Raw genomic sequence first — 19,729 nt, forward strand, 5'->3', positions numbered from 1 at the left:
ACTGCGTCAAAACAAGTCACCTCTGCTGGTTGTTGAATGTCCTGAACGTCAACAACCACCTCCGAGCGTCGCTTAACGTCAACGTGCGGCTGGCAACCCACACTGGGTCGCATCGGTGGAGGAACCACCTCAACTGGCAGACGTGAGTAGGTTACCTCAGCGTCAACAGGGCGCACAACCGACCGGTTGGAAGGTTGTTGGCCAGAAGGTTCGGTAGCAACCTTCTCCGCAGTAAAGTCCTCTATCAAGGACGCAAGCTTGGACTGCATGTCTTGCAGCAAAGCCCATTTAGGGTCTACGGGAGCAGGTGCGGCAACAGACGGGGTTAGCGACTGAGGAGGTACCGCTTACCATCCCTGAAAGCCTTGTTATGCATGACATAATTGTACAGCAAAACTTCAAAGGCTCGCTGTGAAGTTGACCTGTAAAAACTTGGAGCGTCTCCTGGCCAGGCGCCAGGGAGAGTCTACGAGAATTGAGAAGTCTATCTGGGCAGAGGCATGAACTCCCAAGTCGAGAACTTCTCTCGTGTCATATCAGACTCTCGCTCTATAAACCAGTTTAAAAGAAGGGAAAGCAAAGGCTGTATCCCCCAAACTCCTCCTGGTGAAAAACCAGTCGCCTAGCCAACGTAAAGCTCTCTAGGAGAGCGAGAGAGCACTAGCTTAAAAACAACGGCTTCGAAGTAGCTAGGCCTAGTGTAAGCTCTGACGTTTAGGCGAACGAGGAGCAGCAGTTACAAAAAGATCCGGACAAAGATCCTTAAAAAAAAATCATCATGATTTAATTAAAGTCCATAGGGGGCTAAGCAGCTTAGGCTCCTCTCCATCTGACAGAGTCCTCAAGGGAATATCAGTAGGAGGGGGAACAGCAACTTCCTCATCTACAGAAACCTTGTCCGATAAAAGCTGAGTCTCAAGCAAGGGAGAGACCTACCGTGGTGGCAATGCTTTACAAGCAGAGTCCACACTCACTGGTGCATTAGTAGCGGACCAGAACGCAACGTCATGTAACTGCTTGACAGTCTGTGAACTGTCAACAACTGAACTGTCAACCACAACAGGTGTGTGAGGACGCACAGCGTCCACTCGAGACTGCTTTGACTGCCTAGACTGAGCAGTCAAAACAACTCTAGAATGCGGAGGTTGACGCACAGCGTCAAAACAAGTCAACTCCGATTGTTAGTGAACGTCTTGAACGTCAACAGGAGCATCAGCAAGTGGCCTAACGTCCAAATGCGGCTGAAAAACCACACGAGACCGCATCGAGTGTGGTTCTAACAACCTGACTGACGTGACTAAGCTACGCCAACGTCAACAGTAAGCACAAAGGAACGTTAGGTTGGCTGAAAGCCAGGATATCGATGAGATAAACGGCTAGACTCAACGGACTAATCGGCAGAATAGTCATCCATAAGGGAGGCAAGCATATACTGCATGTCTTGCCATACAACCCATTAAGGATCAACGGAAATGGTTGTGGTAAGAGACGAGAGTAACGTCTGTGACCGCAACACTTTGCCAACAAAAAAAGACTCTCGGAGTCTGTGTTACGCTCTTGTTAGGCGGCGAGCAGTTATCCGATGACTGCATAGGGTCAGAGCTGTCCTAATGGTTGTAACTAGGACGCTGGACCTGTCCTGAAAGGACTGACTTTCGCTTAAGGGCTTCGAAACCTTGTGACAGGTTTCTTATGCGAAAAGCCTTCGGATGACGAGGAGAAACAACGTCTCTCTCGTCTTATGGTAGGGGAGATCTTGGTAAGATACACCCGATACCATAGAGGGAAAACGTCTGTTCGTTGATCAAGGCCTCTCGAACCCATAAGTCGTTTGACATTACTTCTCCCCTGGGCTTGGGAGCATGCAAGAGGTCCCGGACTAGGTGAACGACAGGCACGAACAGACGAACCCTCGGACGCAACACTGTAACACTTTGCGCATATCACTTTATCACTTCGATTTTCTGTTTTGCACTTATTTCACTGAAATCGAAACTTTTACTGATTTCTACCTGAAACACGCAATTCTACCCTTCCTTAAAAGGTAGTAATTGCGAAATCAGTCGTATAATGCAAGCTCATTAATACCAGCAAAAAACAGAAAACATATTTTAAGATAAAATAATCAGTGGCTGGGGAAGAGACTAAACACTAGTTCATATAAACTACGTTTTCAATCTCTCACCGCACATAGCCTGGGGAGGAGAATAAAAAACTAAAAAAGTTTTATCCTTCCTCCCCGTACAGAGACTAGGGCCGAGAGTAACACGAGAACAACGTTACCCGCTTGAACGGAACGTTTTCTCTCCTCTCTCTCCCTCCGCCTCTATCTCTCTCTCTCTTTCTCTCTTGATTTCGCACCTAAGAGAAGAGCCCAATTATATTTCGTCAAAAAAACATGTTATTTGACTAAAGGAAAAAACTGAAAGGTTTTACAAATAAAAAGTTCCTTTTAGAATTTAAAACATTTAAGCTAAGAAAGAATGAACAAAACGTCAGAATCGATTTACTCTTACTGCAAAGTGAAACCGTGATACACTCTCTCTCTATCGTAACGATAGAGCGCATGTTGAACGTCCTGAACGTCAACAACTGCGTAGCATAAATAAACTAAACGTTAGTTCATCTTTGAAAACAGTACGAAGACTATCAAAGAAATTCTTTCATAAAATATTACATTTAAAAAGTTTTAAATCCTTAGCTCTTTAAAAGCTAATTACGATATAAAGGGCTCAACGTTGATTAACTTCGGTTTCCAAGTTAGGACCGCCTACTCCCAGGAAAGGTCGCATATAAACAAAACATTAAAATTTATTTTTATATGTTTATAATAAATGGAAAGTTAATCGAAGAGGCCTAATAAAGGCTGAGAGATATAAAAAAATATAGAGGAAAATCTATAAATAATTTCTAACGTGATAAGATAATTACTAAAAGCCTAAACACACTTCCGTCTAAGGGAAGGGTCGGCCATTTAAAAGTGAAAGAAAGTCCATACTCTCTTTGTCACCATAATTAAATCTATCCAAAACGAGTTCAAGATTTAAGAAGAAGATAAAACACCTGCATAGCGAAAGCTCAAAACTAGAATATAGTACTTCACCAAATAGATGTGAAAAACTCCAGTTTAGCAACAGCGAGTAAGTACGTCTTGTCGATAGCTCGACAGAGAGAAAATTGAGTCTTTGTTTACATTGAGTACTGGGTATCTGGACGACAGATGGCGCTGTTGGGCACACCCGCAACCTGTGTAGCGATCGCTGGCGAGTTTTTACCGTAGAGTTGTCTGTCGGGCAACAGAGTTGCAGCTATATAATCACCGGCTAAGTTAAATATTGAAAAAAAAAAAAATATATATATATATATATATATATATATATATATATATTTATATATATAAATATATATATACATATATATATTTACATATATACATATATACATATAAATATATATATATATATATATATATATATATATATATATATATATATATATATATATATATATATATATATATATAAATATATATACAGTATATACATATATATATACATATATAATTATATATATATATATATATATATATATATATATATATATATATATATATATATATATATATATATATATATATATATATATATATATATACTGTATACATACTGTATATACACAAAGACAAAAATTAATGGCAGTCCAAAATATGCGAGGAGGAAAAGTGGATACAACCGGTTTCCATCCGAGCCAAAAGTAAAATGAGCTAAATCACCGGTGTGTGAGTGTGAGTGGGAGCAGTAGCAAGCTACCACCCCTACCCCCCACTTACTAGTGGTATGGGTAGTTAACCCTCACTAAATTTTAATGGCTCGTCATTTCAGTTTCGCAGAAAGTAATACCCCTAAATAAATAGCGTAGGTTTGTATTCCACTTACGGAACAAATCCTCTTGGGTCTGTCACAAACTCTTGTCGTAGCTTATCAACCTATTTTGCCATATGTTCTACTAAACAAAGCCAAATCTTTTCAATCGTTCATAAGGGTTATTATTATTATTTGCTAAGCTACAACCCTAGTTGGAAAAGCAGGATGCTATAAGACCAGGGGGTCCAACAGAGAAAATAGCTCATTGAAGAAAGGAAACTAAAAAAAATAGAATATTAAAATAAATATCTCCTATATAAACAATAAAAACTTAACCAAAATAAGAGGAAGAGAATTAAGATAGAATAGTGTGCCCGAGTGCACCCTCAAGCAAGAGAACTCTAACCCAAGACAGTGGAAGACCATGGTACAGAGGCTATGGCACTACCCAAGATTAGAGACCAATGGTTTGATTTTGGAGTGTCCTTCTCCTAAACGAGCTGCTTACCATAGCTAAAGAGTCTCTTTTACCCTTAGGTAACAAAGACACCTGTTATGAACAAATGCCTTCAAAAACTTTCAACAATCAATTTCTATCTTTGTCTCCTTTTTATAGTATCCCAAGTATCATTTGATATCCATGATTTTCTTGTAACTGCATGTCCCAAAACATCCCTACCAACTACTGATATAATATCACATCATTCTTCATTAATTGTCAGCTCTTTGTCTCTTAAAGTCTCTAAGACTGCAAATCGATTCCTACATTCAATTGTAAAGGTTTCTCTGTGCTCATCTTCTAGAAGCTTAGTTGTATCAAACCTAGGTGCTTTCAGTTTTAAATTCAGTGTGACAATGAGGAGCTGGTGATCACTACCAATATCTGCACCTCTACGGCTTCCTACATTTCTCAGAGTCCTCCTTATCTCTTTATTAATGGCTATGTGATCTAATTGATTTTTGTAATTGCCACAGGGTGAAGTCCATGTATAGTTGTGGACGTCTTTGTGCTGGAAAAAAGTACAGTATCTCCAATAACAAGATTCTTGAACAAAAATTATAAAATGTGCCCCATTTTCATTTCCAACTTTGTCAAGACCCTTAACACTCAATCACATTCACATTCTTTATAATCTGATTATTCCTTCCAACTTTAGCATTGAAGTCACCAATCACAATTTTCATATCTCTCTCTGGGATCTCATCTATTACATTCTGCAGTTCTTCGTAGTATTCATACTTCTTTACTTCAAGGGAATCATTTGTTGGTGCATAGCAAACTATAATACCTATATGTTTCACTTAGGTCCAAGATATCCAAACTATATTTCATAAATGTATTGTCCACTTGCTGTAACTTCCCAATATGATACCTTGTTCTACCATTCCAATTACCAATTTTCTATTTTTCTTTATTAATTAAAAACCGGAAGATTCTTAGCACCCGATATGCATGAAACTGGGGACCCTTTTGTCATTTTTGCTTTCAATAGTCTGACTAAATCCATAGAAGATTCATTGGCTAAATTCATCAAAGGATAACCAGTTCATTGTGATGCGCAGTGCCTATCTAACGCAAGTGACCTCTATTGGTCCATATTAATTCCAGTAAGATCATCCACCAGGCATCAGGAGTAGAAGCCGAAGAGACAGCTTGTCTCTCGCCTTAAACCCAATCCGTCACTCTGATGCAGGTGACTTCATCGAGATTTATCCTACCACTACTGAAAAAAATATGATAATAAAAAATTACTGTTTAAAGGTTTAAGGGACACTTACAAATGGCCAAGGAAAGCGACAGTGACAATGCCCTAACAGGACAATGCAATGCCCTAGAGACTGACCATATATGCATATGATCAGCACCCAAGCCCACTCTCAACTCTAGCTCAGACCAGGTAATGGTTGCTGATGACTCAGCAAGTAAATCTATTGGCTACACCAAAAACTTCTCCATCCTTATTTCACAAGAATGGTGAGGTTGCAGGCAATACAAGAAACTATCAAAGTTTGAGTAGGACTGTTTTCTGTCTGGCAGATTGCCAGGCAGGAAAGTTTCCAAAACCCTTTACCATTTACTATGCTCTGCACAGTAAAACCTGTGACGCCTGATACAACCTTTAGTCGTTGCAGGTAGTAAAATCCTGTGGCATGATGTAATCCTTGATGAACTACGTCTTAAGGACTGTGTTCATTGAATGTGAAGTGTACACTACACACAGTAGTGTACATGAACTGTACTGTACATTAAAAATTTCTTGCATAACACATGGTGCAAAGACCAGGGGCAAAAAAGCGCGGGGAGTTTGAAAACGTCGAGGTGCGTGTAGCATGTACTAATAGAGTAAGGGAAACTTTATTTGAATATTATACAGATCTCTGAACCGCGAATAACAGAAACCGCAAAGACTGAACTCGCACAGACCAAGGGCCATTTGTGCTAAATCAAGTCAAAGCTGAAGGGCACTGCATCTCAGTGAGAGACTGACAACTATTGACAAACAGCATATACCAAGATTTGTTGACCAAGGAACGACTTTCAGTATGTACTCATCTTTTCCCTCACCAAGTTGAAAGATAGAGGGTATTCGTGAAGGAAAGGAAGCGATAGGCGAGGCATCTACTCCAATCATTTGTGTGCATGCTCATTCTTGTGACACCATAGGTAGCTGATGTGTAAGCATTTGTAACACATGCTGATACAAATCTTTGGGGAAGGAATGTTCCTGCTTAAGTATTATCTTGCTTCACGAAATTCACTGGCGAATGTAGAACTACTGTATAAAGTTTCTTGCCTTATTAGAAAGGCAAATGTGAGCTCTCATTAAAGGGCATCATTCTAGATGCATGTGAGCCCTCACTACAGAAAACGTACCTATCTAGAAAAGAGCATGAGAACAGTAAAGTGTTTTCGATCTTGAGATCGCATACCAGCAGTAGAGCGTACTTGAGCACAAAGAGGTATCGCATCAATATCCAATGTGTGCGATCACAAAGGAGAGAGTCAGAAGTACTCGTGATCTGCATGTCAACAAGTGAGTGCGTTTGCCTGCGAATAGATAGGTGCTAGCAAGCATGTAAATGCTTTAAGTCCAATAAAGGAGTGCAAATAGAGGCGCACACCCTCTTTGGGGAGTACATGAGAAGTATATGAGCATGTGAATACTATAAACACAATGAATGAGAGCACTTGCATGGACGAGTGAGGTTAAGCGATCGTAAACATGTGAGGTGGCGCTCCCATAGAAGTGAGCAATCACAAACAGGTGAGGTGAACTCCAGTAGGGGTATGATTGTAAGCAGGTGGAACTCCTGTAGATGTATGCAATCCCTAACAGGTGAGGGGGTGCTCTTTTAAGAAAATGTAATCACAAGAAGGTGAAATAGCACTCAAGTAGTAGCTCCTGATCAGGCACAGGAGAGGTGGTGCGCCTGTAGGAATCACGATCGCAAATGTGAGATGGCACTCATACAGTAGTGAGAGATCATGAACAGATGAGGTGGCATCTCATAAAAGTGCAAGAGAACATAGTAGCACTTTAATGGGTTTGCTAACAAGTGAAATGGCAATCCTGTAGGAGCATGCAAACGCAAAATGGTACGATAGTGGTCTCGTATGAGCGCGCATTCGTGAACAGATAAGGTTGCACATTTTTAGAAGCTCAAGAGCATATAGTAGCATGCTAATACATAGTAACACGCTAATGTGCATGAACAAATTAGCACATAATCTCGTTGTCTCCTTCTTCATCCTCGGTGAACGATTGGGCTACACTGAGATGAGATGAGAAACAGTAGGAGTCACATATATGTACATACATATACCATGGCACTTCCCCCAATTTTGGGGGGTAGCCGACATCAAAAAAGAAACAAAAACAAAAAGGGGACCTCTACTCTCTACGTTCCTCCCAGCCTAACAAGGGACTCAACCAAGTTCAGCTGGTACTGCTAGGGTGTCACAGCCCACCCTCCCACATTATCCACCACAGATGAAGCTTCATAATGCTGAATCCCCTACTGCTGCTACCTCCGCGGTCATCTAAGGCATCGGAGGAAGCAGCAGGGCCTACCGGAACTGCGTCACAATCGCTCGCCATTCATTCCTATTTCTAGCACGCTCTCTTGCCTCGCTCACATCTATCCTCCTATCACCCAGAGCTTCCTTCACTCCATCCATCCACCCAAACCTTGGCCTTCCTCTAGTACTTCTCCCATCAACTCTTGCATTCATCACCTTCTTTAGCAGACATCCATTTTCCATTCTCTCAACATGGCCAAACCACCTCAACACATTCATATCCACTCTAGCTGCTAACTCATTTCTTACACCCGTTCTCACTCTCACCACTTCGTTCCTAACCCTATCTACTCGAGATACACCAGCCATACTCCTTAGACACTTCATCTCAAACACATTCAATTTCTGTCTCTCCATCACTTTCATTCCCCACAACTCCGATCCATACATCACAGTTGGTACAATCACTTTCTCATATAGAACTCTCTTTACATTCATGCCCAACCCTCTATTTTTTACTACTCCCTTAACTGCCCCCAACACTTTGCAACCTTCATTCACTCTCTGACGTACATCTGCTTCCACTCCACCATTTGCTGCAACAACAGACCCCAAGTACTTAAACTGATCCACCTCCTCAAGTAACTCTCCATTCAACATGACATTCAACCTTGCACCACCTTCCCTTCTCGTACATCTCATAACCTTACTCTTACCCACATTGACTCTCAACATCCTTCTCTCACACACTCTTCCAAATTCTGTCACTAATCGGCCAAGCTTCTCTTCTGTGTCTGCAACCAGTACAGTATCATCCGCAAACAACAACTGATTTACCTCCCATTCATGGTCATTCTCGTCTACCAGTTTTAATCCTCGTCCAAGCACTCGAGCATTCACCTCTCTCACCACTCCATCAACATACAAGTTAAACAACCACGGCGACATCACACATCCCTGTCTCAGCCCCACTCTCACCAGAAACCAATCACTCACTTCATTTCCTATCCTAACACATGCTTTACTACCTTTGTAGAAACTTTTCACAACTTGCAACAACCTTCCACCAACTCCATATAACCTCATCACATTCCACATTGCTTCCCTATCAACTCTATCATACGCTTTCTCCAGATCCATAAACACAACATACACCTCCTTACCTTTTGCTAAATATTTCTCGATAATCTGCCTAACTGTAAAAATCTGATTCATACAACCCCTACCTCTTCTAAAACCACCCTTTATTTCCAAGATTGCATTCTCTGTTTTATCCTTGATCCTATTAATCAATACTCTACCATACACTTTTCCAACTACGCTTAACAAACTAATACCTCTTGAATTACAACACTCATGCACATCTCCCTTACCCTTATATAGTGGTACAATACATACACAAACCCAATCTACTGGTACCATTGACAACACAAAACACATATTAAACAATCTCACCAACCATTCAAGTACAGTCACACCCCCCTCCTTCAACATCTCAGCTCTCACACCATCCATACCAGATGCTTTTTCTACTCTCGTTTCATCTAGTGCTCTCCTCACTTCATCTATTGTAATCTCTCTCTCATTCTCATCTCCAATCAATCTGTCTAAAAGAACTAATCCTCCTCCCCCCAAAAAAAAGGTGAAAAGAAGGGCAACGTCCTATTTTCATCCAACCGGCAGTATGCTATAAGACAAGAGTGCAGCAGAGGTGAGGGAATAATTTAAAATTCTCCTCCTATCGACGGTGTGCAAAGATGTTTTATTCCTCAGTTACAGTGACTCCATCACCCCTAGATCACACTAGCGATATAAAACAATAGCAACAGGAATGCTGTTAACAGGAACCAAAAGTGTACAGTATATCGGCAAGTTACACAGAAACTGTCAGGCAGCTATGGTTATCTGGAAAACTGCAAAAGATTTCGTCTTTGTTAAAGTTCCTCGCACACAATAAACAGCTAACCATAAACTAGAAGAAAAAACAAAAATTAAAACACCCAGTTAACGGTGCCATATTGGTTTTTACTCTCGTACAGCTGAAAACAAAGTGGGTACTGAGTGTACTAGCTTGGGGTGGGACTTCCCTGCTACCCACCAATAACTACTGACACTTCACTATAGATTTTAACAGCAGAGTTGCACTGAAAACATATAGCAATTAAAGGTCGAAGGTTTGTATTCATGTAAGAATAAAAAAAGTGTTTTGCATATTGTAGAATACACTTAGAAAATTGCTTTTTGTCTTACCGTAAGAGCTTTATCTGTGTCATTATGATATGTCAGAGAGGCATCTACTCTGGCAGTAAATCCTCGAATTGTAACTTCAATATCAACTGCCTTCAGAGTTACAGCATAGACTTCACGTGCTGTACAAATGAGCAAAATTAAATGAGTACTGTATCTGTATAATGGTGAGTGGTATATAAAATGCAATTGCTTTTGACTTCAAAACTACCACAAATCTACTTACAGTTTAATCATTTTTCAATCTAAGGGAATAAGTACTTGTTATAAAAATACTAAAATATATACATATGCCCTACCAATAACTACAAATAAACTAGAATTTATTTTATTTCGATCAATGAATTAACCAGTATCATAAATGCCTATAACTAGTAACAAAAATTTTACCTAAGATTCCTAATATCAAAATCCATGTACATATTGTTTCTTCAAAAATCTATCTCATGACTCAATATGACAGCTCGAGTTACAAAGTTAGAGCACTCACAAGCAAAGACGTTAAATTGGTAACCTTTGTTATAGATTACAATGAAGACCACTTATAATATAAATTTCAATTACAACTACAAATAGTCATCAATGACAAATGCTACTATAAGGCCACTGTATAGTATTTAAAAATTAATCTACCAAAATTTAGTAGGTAAATTTTTTCCCTCTTTACTTATAAAAATTAAAACCACCTGATGTAAATGTCCATTTTCAGTACTTTAACCAAAGATGCAATATCTGTACAGACAAAGGTTTATAAAAATAAGATTTCCAGTCAAATATAGATATGAAATTTCTTCTGGAGGTAAAAAAAAAAATACCCATAACACAGTTCATAAATGATAAAAAAATCACAAAATTTTAAGTAATTTATATTATTCCTAGCTTAACCAACCTGAGACCTTTAATAAGAATATGACCTTGCAGCTACACCTCACAGATTAACACGTTGATGTGGCCCCTAATGGGGGCCTCTCATTGGAGACTCAAGGACAAGTATAGCAAGCAGACTTACTTTCGGGTTGCTGATCCCTATCCCGCTACACTACATTTAAGTACGGTACTGTAGGTGGTCTCAGGAAATTACTATGATGTCTAAGAACCACCCCTTGTTTTGGTTTTGGTTGAACCCTATGAGGAACCCTATGAGGAATTGAGATCTTCGGGAAAGTTATATCTGTATGAGGACATTTGCAGTACTTTAAACAAAGTTAAGATACACTATCATTACTGTACTACTGAATTTTACGGTTGAGGAATGGGTTAAATTTAAATGAGTAAGATAAGAAAAATCAAAAAAAGTACTTTTTCAAAGTAAAATTTATGAAAATAAACTAATTGTCCTATAATGGGGAGAAAGGAAACTGCTGTAAAATACAAGACCTTAAACATAAAAACTAAACTGTACTAAAGGACCTTCACAATAGCAATAAAAGTAACTACATTCTCCAGCGTGTAGTATTTCTGCTGCCTAGAGATGGAAGAGGATCTTACTTGACTGACTAGACTAGAGTGAGTTCTCAGATTCACAGATCTGATCATCAACTTGGTCTAAGGCCAAGTCTGCCAGATTTGACCATGTCAACTTTGATCCTTGAAGACCACAAAGTGCTGATCAATGACCGAAGACCTCCCAGATGGAGATACAGTACCACGGTTGCCTCCCCCAGGCCGTTGCACTCATGAATGAGAGCAAAGACCTTTGTGAAGGAGCTCTCTCACAAGGGGTAGTCTGCCTCAGCAGATACCAGACCACAGTCCCAAATCCTTGAGGCATCTCGCCCGCAAGAACCGTCACACACGTCTCCAGGGTCGAGGATGATGCAGCTCTACCATAAAGACAAAACTAGGAGCATAATCGGGGACAGATGAAGGTCAAGCCAGAATAATGGCAATGGGAGAACTCCTTGCATGGGATCCAGCAGAACTATGAGAAGTACCAGGTACTTCCACTTTCAATTGGGATGGAGGGGCAACCACAGCCACAGGCTTGATGGCATGGAGAACAAAGCCTCCGCCTCACAATCTTGGCCTACCAAATTGAGCATTCACTCGAGAATACCCTCAATTGGTGCTTTCCTCTATACCAAACTGAGTGACAACTCATCAGTAGAGGAAGGAGTAGGCATCCAGTGTCCTGGAAGGAAGGATGATGGAGGTTGCTGAAACTCATCCATCAACCTTGGAACAGAGTATGGAGCTGTACACTTCTGTCCTGGTCTGGCTACTGGAAGCTGGGTCTGCCGAGACTTGAGGACCCGGGGCCAGAACACCAGGTCCAGGTTCGAGCTCCAATGGTCCGTGACATTGGGCTATGTTTCTGGCCCCGTAGGAATTACTCAGGTGTCGTCCAACCCCCTTCAAAAGAAAAGTGATGTCACAGAAAACCCTACCCCTGAGACTACAGCTGGCCTTCCTTAACTTCTACAACCTTTTCCTCTTCTTCAAACATAAATCAGAATCAGAGTCAGAGGACAAAGAGGCGAATGGCAAGGAGGAGGAGTAGGAAGAGAATGAGGAAGAACAGCATGCAAGCTTCTTCCTCATCCTGGTTCTTGCACCTGGCTATGCAAGCAGAGCGGTTGAAGTTTGAGACAATCGAGGATGATACTCTCCCACGGGAAGAAATCACATTTGCTCCGGCAGGAGCCACAAAACTGAGCCACATTGCCACAGGGGAAGGGGAAGGGGAAGGTACAATCACCAGGCCCCGTGACCCTGCAACAAGCTGGGCAGAAGACTCAACCACAGATACAGAAGGAAGAGGGACTGATCCAGGACCTCTTAACACAAGGGTCAAGGGGACGGACACAGGAGAAGAAGCGGGAGTCATTGGGTTCAGAACAGGGATAGAGGTAACACTGGGAACTGAAGTAACACTCACCTTGATTTTTTTCGCCTCCAGCCAGCCTTACCTACCTTGCCAGGAGTTACTTTACCACACTTGCACCACCAGGTGCCGTAATACTGGAGGAACTACTACAGCCTTCATCAATGGCACCACCGGAGAAACTTGAGACACTTGCATAGGAGGAACCAGGGGAGATGTAGCCTTGACTACTAACTCCCTCAAAAAACTCATGGAGGGCGAACATGAAAGACCTAAGGCAGCCCTAAACTTCCTTATGTCAAACTCATTGACAACAGACTGCATGGACATGGGCAAAGAGCTTTCAGCCTCCTAAATGATGCGACGAACACTAGGGATTTCCCACATAACAGCAAAACCTGGAAAACTCGCTGATATAGATCTGAGGGCTCCAAGCCCCTAGAGTGTACTCTGCAGGGACCGATCCAGGAGTGTATATAAATGGGTAGCAGCAGCAGTTGCACCATCAAGGAGACTGAAGCAGTGAAAAACTTCACTGGAGTCTTCATAGGTGTTGCCCGGTCCGACCCAAACGAATGCTTTGCATGCTTCTTCCCCTCAGATCAGCGTCAATGACCTCAAATGTCAGGATGCCAGATAACTCATAATCAATCAATCAATCCTCCCCTCAGAACATACTCCTGCCAATGCACAGGCCACGAGCTACACTCAGCGCAATGAGATACCTGCAAACAGTCATGGGCTCCCTACAAGACACAGAGAGGTAGAGTGGATTTACATCTGGTTTGTCCATAATCTGGTTAAAGCATTCATCCTTTCCCTGGCAACCACAAACTTCTTGCTTCCACTCCATAGCAATCAATCACTTCCTGAAAAGAGAAAGAAAATTAAAATGATTGACGAGAGCTGACTTTACAAGTGTATGCATCAGCAACCGAATCAAAGGTAAAGGTTCTTAGGCTGGAAAGGGGGAAGGCCTACTGGGCCTGTACCCTCATCAGCTGAACAACTCCAGCTCACTTTGAATCAATCTCCTTGATTAAAGGAAGAGGGTTTGTATGCTGCATAGGATCAAATTTTTTTTTAAATTTACTTTTCATAATCTCATTACATTCCCTATATGTTTTGATAGTCAATGGGCTTAAACATTGTAATTCAATGAGTGGAAGCAGAAAAAACTCACCTTTGGTTCAAGTTGCCAGATGGGTCCTCTTACCCAGAACCAAATCAAAGGGTGGTGCCCATTTATCATATTGCTCCTGGGACCAGTCAGTTAGTTACACAGATCGGGATTGTTAACCTGACACTAAGTCTTTGTGCTAGACCCAGCCACAGCTAGCTAACCATAATAACAATCGTGCTCCTGAAGACCAAGACCACGATCACATGATGATTGCATGTATGATGGTCGTGCAAGTGATGAGCATGCAAGTGGCAATCACTATTTATGAGAACAAGCAGGGGAACACTTCTCCTTCAACTTTCACCGGACAGGTGAGTCAGGGCAATTGGAAAAGAACCATCGGCTGACATTTCTTTCTTCCTTGAAGCTTTAATCATCAGGCGGACGGCCACTAAATAGTCTCGGGAGTGTCCCAAGGCAGGAAAGGGACCAGAGTCCTATCTAGCAATGCTCTCGATCGGTCTCTTATGATTCTGATCCTTGGGAACCTGCACTTGAGGGCTGGAACCTGACATAGCGTCCTTCCAGGAGGTCGGGGCTCGGCATTTCATTATTCACCCCACAAAACCATGCAGGGGATTAGTTAGGTACAGTGAACCCTCGCTACTTCGCGGTTCAACCATCGCGGATTTTTTCCATAACCCATATATATACAGTAACATATATATATATATATATATATATATATATATATATATATATATATATATATATATATATATATATATATATATATATATATATATATATATGTATGCATGTATATATGTATATATGTATGTATGTATATATGTAGGTATGTATATGTGTATACATATAAATATATATATATATATATATATATATATATATATATATATATATATATATATATATATATATATATATATATATATATATACATACATATATATATATATATATATATATATATATATATATATATATATATATATATATATATATATATATATATCTAAAGTAGGAAGATGTGATGTAGTTCTAAGGGAATAGTATGGGAAATATGTCTGGGTAATAAGCAAAGCTCTACCTCCAGTTTGTTTCTTCATTATGATCAGAGATAAATGTAAACAAAACATTGGTTGCCATTTATTAACTTGCTTTTTAGCGTGTTTAGGAAACGCATGATATAAAATTGCCTTTAATATTTGTGCCTGTTTTAATTTAGGGTACTGTAGTACATGCATTAAGTGTTCTGTACATTAAAGGGTAGTTTGTTAACAGTACTACGTACAAGGGAAGGTTTTAAAAGTCTGAATATACATGTTGAATAAATAGGTAAATATGGTGTCACTACTTCGCGGATTTCCACCTATCGCGGCCGTGTCTGGAACCTATCTACCGCGATAAACGAGGGTTCACTGTATCTTGCGAGACTCCGAACGACTAGTCGACCTGTGCTTGACTGAACTTGTCTCCATCTTCTTTGGAGAGGTAGGCAGTAATCGTGAGCTTGGGAGAGGAAGATTCAGCAGGGGAAAAGACAGGGGAAGGGGTTTGGGGACGCTTCACGTCCTTCTCATCCTAGCAGTCGAGAATTTCACCCATGAAGACAGCACTTTCATAGGGGATATGAAAGCAGGTACAGTACAATGCCATCACCATGGAGTTCATTAGACACCTCCTACGCATGGGAAACCAACGGAGGAGCAGCAGCAGAAGATTTCTGGGCTCTGACGGACATACAGTAAGGGCCTCCAGAAGTTTTTTCGTCTCAATCCTAAGCAAATACCAGGGATGTATTGTCCTCACTAGAGGAGGACCATGCAACTGCCTTTTGAGTCAATCCACCCAGCGACTATCTATATCTACATTATTTCCTCGGCTATCATGGGTGTTCCGTTCCTGGAGCCCATGCCATGCTAAAAAATCACGAAGTAGAAACAGATATTTGCAGTAAATTTTTTTCATTCTTTAAATTTTCCATAGCTTTTATTTTCTTCATTCAAGCTTTCATAAACCCTCCTAATATTCCTATAAACATGTTATACACTCTCGAAATAGTTTTTAAGCCTAAAATTACTTTTGCTATAGACATCCTTAAGTGTACATAAATGAAAAAAATTAAATTGGGACACTCAATAACATATATACTACTCAGCAAGGCTATGCTGTTGACTAAACTATACCATTTGTTCATTTTACTGTGGCCAAAAGGTCAAAAGGTACAGATTACAAAGCCCAAGCCTTCCTTAGGTCAAACTCATCATCAACAGCCAGCATGATCACACCTTTAGTCTCTTCACGTTAGCGAGGAAGCGGTGAACATTTGGAGTTCCCAGCAATCCAGAAATGCCTGAAAAAGATGCCAATGTCAATCGGCACTCTCCTGACCTGTGCGGCGTACAGTACTCCCTGGGGACCAGTCCAGGGGTGAAAGCAAAGAGGGGCCAGCAGCAGAACTACCCCATGTAGAGAGAACAGCAGTGGAAGCCTTTGCCAGTGTCTTCTTGGGCATTGTTCCCTCAGACCCTAACAACCGTCTAGTGCGCTTCTTCCGCTTCAGAGTATACACCTGCCACTGCACCGGAGGCCACGACTGACACTCGTTTCATGGCCCGGTTGCCACACAAAGCATAGAAGGAGTGTGGGTCTACCTCTTTCTTTGACATGACCTGGTTGCAGAACCCTCCCTTCACCAAGCAAACATGAATGTCCTATTTTCATTCCACAGTCAACAACGACAAAAGCATAATAAGAATTCAAAGCTTAAAGACCAATACCACACACATGCGAACAGCACAGCGGTCAAAGAAAAGTGACTAGAGAACGGACTGTGAAGAGGGAAAAGGCTTTGTCTCTCACCCTCACCAGACGGAGGACTGCTCATTATCCATTTCAACGATAGATTCCAGCTCGCACCAAAGTAATCTCTATAATTAAAGGACGAGGGTTTGTATGTTGCGTAGGAACAAACAAAACTTATCTGCCCTCATAAACCCTTAATAAAAAGAGAAGTCCACAATTTACATTTACATATAAATCCACAATGTACTGAGGAAGCAATAGGTGAAACACAATATGGCCAGGAATTAGCCTACTGCTCTTTGTTAAAAGTCGAATGGCTGTTTCAGCTTCACCGATGTTATACAGATCTCCTATTAAGGGTTTGCATTTATAAACAAATACATGTCAAGTAGGTTCTCGAAAAAATCTGTAAACAAAATACATAAGATTAATTCATGCTAAAGAGAATACTTACGTTGTACGAACCATGGCTGATCAGTTACATCAGTAGCCGAATTATAACCAAATAAACCCCAACGTGCCATCCTTAACCTGAAATTAAATAAATTAGTTAAAAAAAAGTTGTTTTGACAGAGGAGTGTTATATTTGGGGAGGAGCTGTGTGGTTTCCAAGGACTTTCCTGTGAGAGGCTAGAAAATGGAATCCAATACCTAAGAAATATTGTTTCCCCTGCTCTAGAGCCAGTGTATCAATGTGCAAGGCATGAACTCAATGTGTATAGGGGAGACCTCACAAGTTCAGGCTCATTTGAACTTGCCACAGCATCTCAGTAACTAAAAGTCGGAACCATAATTCCAGTCCTAGCCGGAGTACATACGTCATAACAGACACTAAACCACCATTTACAATTGAAGGTACATAAACAATGCTCCACTCTCTTGCTCGAGGCTAGGGAGGAGGGAGGGTTTTGAAGATCACACCATACCTCCCCAAATAACGAAAAAGTTTTTCTTATGTTAAAACCCCTTCTCTGGGATTAAAGTGCAGTGTGGTCTCCAAGAACTTAGTACCAGGGTATTAATAAGTAGACTCATACCAACTCAAGGACAACTGTTTGCCACTAAGCCTAACCTACAAATCATGTACAGTACATTTTCCCGAGAATACTAAGATAAACTAACAAGTCTGACTCTTACCTCACAAAGTTGGCTAAAGGATACTGGCTGTGCCAAGCATAACCAGGATCCCCTTTTCTGAGGCAACAGACCACCACCTGGTTGTCTATGAAGGATCTTATATGCGAGTTCCATCATGGACCAATTCTCTTCAACATCAGGAAGACTGCAATCAGTTCCAACAAATTTATGTGAAAAACTGCAAACTGAGGGGACCATTTCCTGAATACATAAGCCTCCTCTAACTGACCTCTCCAGTCTGCCCTGGATATGCCTGAATGTATAACATGGTAATCAGTAAGCAGAGTAATGAAAAACTCAAACTTCCTCATTCCTGTTTTCCCGAGGCTAAACTAACTAGTTTAGCTTTTCGATCTTGTGAAATTAAAGCTCTCTTGATGGACCTTAATGCTTATGGAGGTGTAGTAGACCCTAATAGTAATTTTCCTTTGTTTTTTATGAAGACTGCAGATTTCTTAGCTCATAAGTTATGTTATTTTGCAAAAGTTAGCAAGAAGAAGAGCTCTTAGCACTTGTAGGAGAATTGGTAAAGTTACTCCTCTATCTTGACTGTAACCTGTCTCTAAATGCCCAAATAAATAATGTAATAAAAAGAGCTGGTTATCATCTAAGAAATATTGCGTTTATAAAAAAGTACCTGGACGAAAATTCTGTTAAGAAACTTGTGATAAACTGTATTATTACCAGGATTGACTACTGCAACTCTATCTACTACAATTTACCAAAAGTCCAACTTAAGAAATTACAAAACATGACAAATTCGTAGATAATTTGTATTTTTCCTAACTATACAAACCTTAGCTATTTACATGGGGTAATTACTTCGGCGTAGCTGAATGACGAGCCATAAGAATTTTAACGAGGGTTTACTACCCCTCTGCTAGTTAGCGGGGGGGGGGTAGGGAGGGGTAGCCTGCTACCCCTCCCCGTCACACACACCGGTGAAAGACTCACTTTACTTAGAGGTAGGACTTATCTTGGGGGACAGGGCTGGCGGGCAAATATGTGTAAATAGCTAAGGTTTGTATAGTTAGGAAAAATGACAAATTCGTAGATAACTTGTATTTTTCCTAACGATACAAACCTAGCTATTTACATGGGGTAATTACTTCGGCGCAGCCGATGACAAGCCATAAACTTTTAATGAGGGTTTCCTACCCCACCACTAGTTAGCGGGGGGGGGGGGGTAGCTTGCTACCCCTCCACCCTCACACACACACACACCGGTGATTCGGCCACTTTACTTAGAGGTAGGACTTATCTTGGGGGACAGGGCTGGCGGGCACATAACTGTAAATAGCTAGGTTTGTATCGTTAGGAAAAATCCAAATTATCTACGAATTTATCATTTGTTCCTTAACTGAATACAAACGACGCCATTTACATGGGGTGACTCAACCCTTAGGAAGGGAGGTAAGTCCCCTGCCATAATGGCTTTGGCTTGCCTGGGGTCCCCGACCCTGAGTTCATAAAGCAACTCCAGGATTGGGGACCCTGCACCTCGCAGGCAGTCAGAGACTGCTGCGGCCTACGTAAGCTGTGTATGAAGGTGAGAAGTGACACGTCCTAGGAAGTTGACCTGGAGTCCTTAATAAGGAAATCTAGGCTAGGATAACCCAATACCACCTCGTCAGGGGACATGACAGTATTATAAGCTAATACTAGGAACACAAGGAAGCATGGAT

General features: G+C 40.9%; 1 protein-coding gene across 2 annotated transcripts in view; it reads right to left on the minus strand.

Annotated features, from left to right (window-relative positions):
- LOC137651218 (von Willebrand factor A domain-containing protein 5A-like) overlaps window positions 1-17,512 on the minus strand; it is a 339,908-nt gene extending 322,396 nt beyond the window's left edge. For both annotated transcript variants that reach the window (XM_068384404.1, XM_068384406.1), the window contains exons 1-2: window positions 17,362-17,512; window positions 10,135-10,253 (exon numbers count right to left, since the gene is read on the minus strand). In XM_068384404.1, the coding sequence (XP_068240505.1) occupies window positions 10,135-10,253; window positions 17,362-17,431 (189 nt within the window). In that variant the 5' untranslated portion in view covers window positions 17,432-17,512. The remainder of the gene's footprint in view (window positions 1-10,134; window positions 10,254-17,361) is intronic.
- Window positions 17,513-19,729: the final 2,217 nt, after the last annotated feature.

The sequence above is a fragment of the Palaemon carinicauda genome, chromosome 12 (assembly GCF_036898095.1).
Source record: "Palaemon carinicauda isolate YSFRI2023 chromosome 12, ASM3689809v2, whole genome shotgun sequence".
Taxonomy (NCBI): domain Eukaryota; kingdom Metazoa; phylum Arthropoda; class Malacostraca; order Decapoda; family Palaemonidae; genus Palaemon; species Palaemon carinicauda.